The following is a 5,642-nucleotide window of genomic DNA, read 5'->3' as shown; positions in this document are numbered from 1 at the left end:
TAGATTCTAGCTCTAGCTCCACTTGCTTGGGTCCGAGTCTTCCACTTCGGCTCCGGCTCTACTTGGGTGATCTCAGCTATCTGGAATAGGGCTCACTCGAACTCAATTTTCGGCCTTCGAGCAAACTTTTACTCTGGCTTCTCGTCCCTCGAAAATGCCGAGCACCTCCTTCTCGTCTGCCCGTGTATTCTTCCACGGCACCTCATCCCTCAAACGTACCAAGCCTGTCGACTCTCTCCCGTACGGTCTTTCTCGCTAGCTGCGTCTTTTGCTCGACTTCCTATCCTCCTAAGTTCCTGCACACTCAGACATAGGGGTTAAAATACCAATATGACATAACTTGACTTGGTTGATCACATCAAAACCACCACGGGGTACTTATAATCTTCCCCTTTTTGATGTGAGCAAACCTAAGTTAAGTTAGGATAAACCATAAAAATAACAGTTATAAAATTTTTGCAAAAATTAAAAAATTGTACTACCCTCCCCCTAGACTTAATCTTTACTACTCCCTATTTTGATCACATTAAAAATGGACTAATCTCATGTTACTGTCATATTATAATTATCACAGGGGAATCCCAATGAACTAAAAATAGCATCATATCATTGGATACCATGATATTATAACTATCATGCACTTGTACTTAATTGTAATTAGGGGTTCATAATCCAACGACACAATCACTATGCGATAATTGTTATATGGACCCCTGAGTATATATCCTATATGTAGAATATAGGATATTAATGGTCAAAAGTGGGACCCTTATACAAATCTGGATAACATAGCATAATCTCATTATATTAATTATACTAATAATGATTAAGACACAGTCATTATGCCCGTTCAATTGTCGTAGATGCTCCAACTTCACAAGTAGTTCAATCATCACCAGACTGTCGAATCTCAGAGAAAAGGCAGTCTATATCAGTCGACTGCCTATGTGTTTTGATTGTGTCATTTGTCATAATTTATTCAGTGTATATAATTGTATCATAATTTTTTATGCTGTCAAATATATTAAATGCTAGACAAGATACATTCCCGAGTTAGCCTCACAGTCGATATGTGGAAATCTATTGCAGACATGGACTATGTGTGTTTAACCTGCCACTATGTTGACAATGATTGGAAGCTTCAGAAGAAAATTATCAACTTCTTTCCTCTCGGGCCTTCTGAACTTGGGCAGGATGTGAGCAAAACCATAATGGAGAGATTGCAGGAATGGAATATTGATGGGAAGCTATGTGTTGTACTGCTAGATAACTGTAGCACCAGTGATTTTGTGGCAAGTGAGCTTATAGGATACCTCCGCGCAAAGGGTTTTCTTATTTCAAATGGTGATCTATTTTATGCTCGGTCTTGTGGGAATTTGCTGAATGCCATTGTTCACAAAAGCCTGGAAGCAGCATGTGAAGTCATTGATAGAGTTCGTGTTAGCGTGCAATTTGTAAAATCATCACAAGAAAGGCTATCCATACTTCAGAAAAATGCAGAGCAAATAGGCATCCTAGAAAAACCATTAGTTCTCGATGCTCCATCTAATTGGCCCTCAACATATATGATGCTGGAAACTGCATGCCATTATCAAGAGGCTTTCAAACACTTGGCAGAAAGTGATGTGGACAATGCTAGCTTTCTTTCACCCAAAGATTGGGAAGATGTTAGAGCTGTCATTGAGTGTCTAGATGTTCTTTACCAAGCTTTGGACCACCAAAATCCCAACTGCAAATCTATACTTCAATGACATGTGTGGTCTTCATCTTCTCTTGAAGACTTGGTATAAGAGTCCGCAACCCTTTGTTGCATGTATGGCTAAGCAGATGCTTTAGAAATTTGAACAATACTGGGACTCGAATAGAATGTTAATGGCAATTGCATTTGTTTTAGATCCGCGTTACAAGATGAAGTCTGTTGAGTACTTCTTCAAGCAAATTTATGATGATGCATTTGAAGCAAAAACAAGGATTGACAATGTTCGTGACTGCTTTATAAATCTATATAATGAGTATGTAGGTCACTCTGCTAATTCTTCAAAACTTTAAGCCTTTTATGCCGGGAACAATAGTGGTTACAGTGGGAGTGAATACGTAAATGGTGGAGAATGCAAGACTTCTCGTATCACATTGTCTGATACACAGCGTGGATTGGATCAGTATCTTAAAGAGACATCCTCTTGTCATCCAGCAAGATCTGATCTGGATATGTACTAGGAAGAGGTTGTTCATCCCTCAAAAGGTTCTGAAGACAATTTTGATATCCTGGCATGGTGGAAATATAATGCTGCCAAATATCCTGTGCTTTCTATGATGGCCCGTGATAATATGGGCATTATTATTTCAGTCGCTCCATTAGATAGTGATGCAAGAACTCTAAATCAGTATTTAAGTTCAACAGATCCAGCGATTATAGAATGCTTGATATGTTCACAAGATTGGATAGGAAATGAAACAGAAGGTATGACACATTTTACTACTTATTTACTTCTCTTCTAGTTAATTATTTCTCACACTTCATCTTTGTTCTGTTAGTGTCTTCCGTGGATGCTCTTGCAATTGTTCCTTCAACAGCATGCTTGGAGACCAATGGTGATGAGTGCATGCTACCTGCTGGTGGTGACTAGACTTCATTGTGAATCTTGTACTTTGCTCTCACCTTTTTCTCCTTGAGCTTATTGCATCATTTGGGAATCTCATATTTGGTAATTATTGTCTAATTTGTTAAAATATGATATTTTTTGTATGATGTTTTGACTCTCTGTCTTTTAGGACAATTTCCTTTTAGAATTTATTGTGTTGCATCACCCATACTGTCATAAATGAAAAACATTGTTCATTATATTCAATTAGCCTAATCCCATTAACATGTCAAAGAAATACATGCACGTACAATGTAATGTTATTAGAATTCCATTAATAATTTTCTAAGATATGGTCATCACCCATTAACATTTCTTTGACTGGGTATTCTGTTCATTCCTAGTCGACTGCCCAGTCAAAGAAACTATTGTGTTGTTTGTCATGTCATAATGGGTGTAATCATAGCACCCTAAGAAACTAATAAAGTTACCCACAATAATCATGAAAGACCTATTGGATTCTCTCTCCCTTGCATGTGTTGAAACTATGCTATAAGAGTGATCCGATAGACATTCGGGAGGAGAAAATTTCACATAACTGTCATAATCCGTAACAAGCCATTGTAAATTCACCATAGCACGATCTAGCTTGCAAGAAACCCTTTCATTTGTCAATGTCAAACGACACCCAATAGAGCGAAGATCAACCAAACCACAAGTGTGAACAAAACACTCCAAGTCATGTATTTCATAATTAGAAACTGGTTCCCCACCTTTATCTTGAAGTACCAAAGGTGAGTTAAAATCTTCTATAATGAGCCAAGGTTCCGTAATCATTTCTCCAAGGAGCATACGTCAGATAAGTCCATAAAGGTCGCCCTATTATGATAGAATGAAAACCATATACAAATGTCACCAAAGAAACCCGAGCCGTAATAAAGCAATGAACACGACAATGTAAATATTGATCCATTATAGTAAGAATATCCAAAGTGGCCCTGTGCATATCCCATAGAAGTAAAATACGACCTCTGTTAGAATAAATAAAATTGTTTTTCATCCCTATACCTGAGAACTTCTTTGCATGATGATATCTAGAGAATCTTTATTGAGCTTGGTTTCGATAAGTGTCATAACTTGAATATCTTTTTGTTTGAGTAGGTGATGCAACCCCCCCCCCCCCCCCCCCAAAAAAAATGTTTTAGGGACTTGTTAAAGCCCCTAATGTTCCATGCGGCCACCTTCATCCGCCACCTCGCCGGGCTGCTCGCGCCCGAAGTTGGCTCTCGCTCCTTGGTGTCGGCATCACCTCCTTTGTGGCTCCTTTTATGTCTCCATTTGTGGTTGATGTAGTAGCTGTAGGTATGGAGGAGAATGAGGATTCATTAGATGTATTTCATGGAGGATGAAGAGGAGATCCCCCTGCTGGATGTTGTCATCTGCTGCACACCCAACGACTGTTGGAGTTCTTCAACCGCCCTTGTGTTGACAAAAGGTGGATAATTTGCAACGTTATCTTTGGTAGCAACCTCAACAGCTCCTTGAATGCCAATGTGGTCAACAAGAAATTCATCATGGTCAACAACTTGGACACCAATGTGATCAACAACATCTTGGACTTGAACATTATGGAATTCCATGATATGGTCAACAACTTCATGAGCTTCAATATTTTGGACTTCCATGTTTTTAGCAGCTTCTCCTTGGACACCAATGTCTTCAACATCGTGTACAACATCTTGGTCAACAACTTGGTCTCCAACATGATCACCAATGTCTTCAACATTATGGTCAACATCACCTTAGAGTCCGACTTGGTCAACAACACCTTGGACTCCAATGCCTTGAACTTCAACAGCAACTTCCACATTCTGTGTTTGTTGAGATGACCTCCATTGCTGCTTCGAACGAGTTTTATACCTCATTCTTGTTCTCCCCCGTCCCCTTGTTGATTGTGACCTTGGCCTCCATTGCCACTGCTCATTGGCACCATTTTGGACATTATCTCTTAACCGATTTGCTTGCTACCTCGTCGGGCCATCACTTCGACGACAAGTGTCCAAACGATGGCCCAATCTTTTACACATTTCGTAGAAATTCGGTAAGCTTTCATAAATGATACGGAGATCAACTTGAACTTCAGTAGGTAAAGTGATGGGAACCTCATACACCCTCTCTTCAATGGCCGGAATTTCCACCAAGAGTCTAGCATACTCCAAACAGTCCCTTGTATGTGTCAAGTTATCAGTGTACAACGGTTTTCCAACCTCCGAACCAATCATACTTAGCACATTTTGTGTCCAACAATCTGGCGGCAACCCATAGATTTGAATCCAAGCAGGAACAAAGTGATAGTCTTCATTAAAGAGAAAACACCTTGATATGATCTTCAGAAAAATAGAAATACCAAAGATAAAATATGGTCTTCCCTGCAGAACCTTTTTACGATCTTCTTTTGTGTCAAAGTAGTAGACCACCCACTCATTTCTGTACAAGAAATATGTGTGATTAATCTTCCAACGAGGACCAATAATTCTTATGCCATCTATCCTAGGATGCCGGCCCATGAAGCAACTGGCAAGACAGAACCCCATTAGGTTATGCTCTCATGGTATGGTGGTAAATTTTGATATTTCTTTCAAGCAAAAGATGCAAATGTAGCGATTATGAAACAAGGGTTTAGTGTGGTAGTTAAAAAGTATGGTGTATTTATTAAATAATTAGGTTTAATTTTCACATAAGTGCTTACAATGATTGAACTAATGTGACATTAGGGCGCCACAGGAGGATTTTGTTTTTTTAACAGAATAGTGAAAGTGTGAAAGTAGTAGTGAAATAACAATAATAATAAGCAGAATAAAGTAGCAATAGTAAAAATTAAAGTATAGAATAGTAGTATGGAAACATGTAATAGTAGTAATAATAAGCAGAATAAAATAATAATAGTCATATGAATAGTATGGTAAAATTTTAACTTTTTTTTCCGAGTCCAAGAAATAGTTTGTTTTGTTGGTGCAACATCCCTCAGGTCAAGGTTGACCTGGTTGACCAAGCTGAGTC

The 5,642-nt window shown here is 38.7% G+C and overlaps 1 protein-coding gene across 1 annotated transcript; it reads left to right on the top strand.

Moving 5' to 3' along the window:
• The first annotated feature begins 1,070 nt into the window (after window positions 1-1,070).
• On the top strand, window positions 1,071-1,751 carry LOC122055219 (zinc finger BED domain-containing protein RICESLEEPER 2-like). The gene has a single exon (XM_042616591.1). It carries the CDS (start codon window positions 1,071-1,073, stop codon window positions 1,749-1,751), a length of 681 nt encoding a protein of 226 aa, XP_042472525.1.
• Window positions 1,752-5,642: the final 3,891 nt, after the last annotated feature.

Source organism: Zingiber officinale, chromosome 3B (assembly GCF_018446385.1).
Source record: "Zingiber officinale cultivar Zhangliang chromosome 3B, Zo_v1.1, whole genome shotgun sequence".
In the NCBI taxonomy this organism is placed as follows: Eukaryota; Viridiplantae; Streptophyta; class Magnoliopsida; order Zingiberales; family Zingiberaceae; genus Zingiber; species Zingiber officinale.
This window is presented reverse-complemented; position numbering and strand designations above follow the sequence as displayed.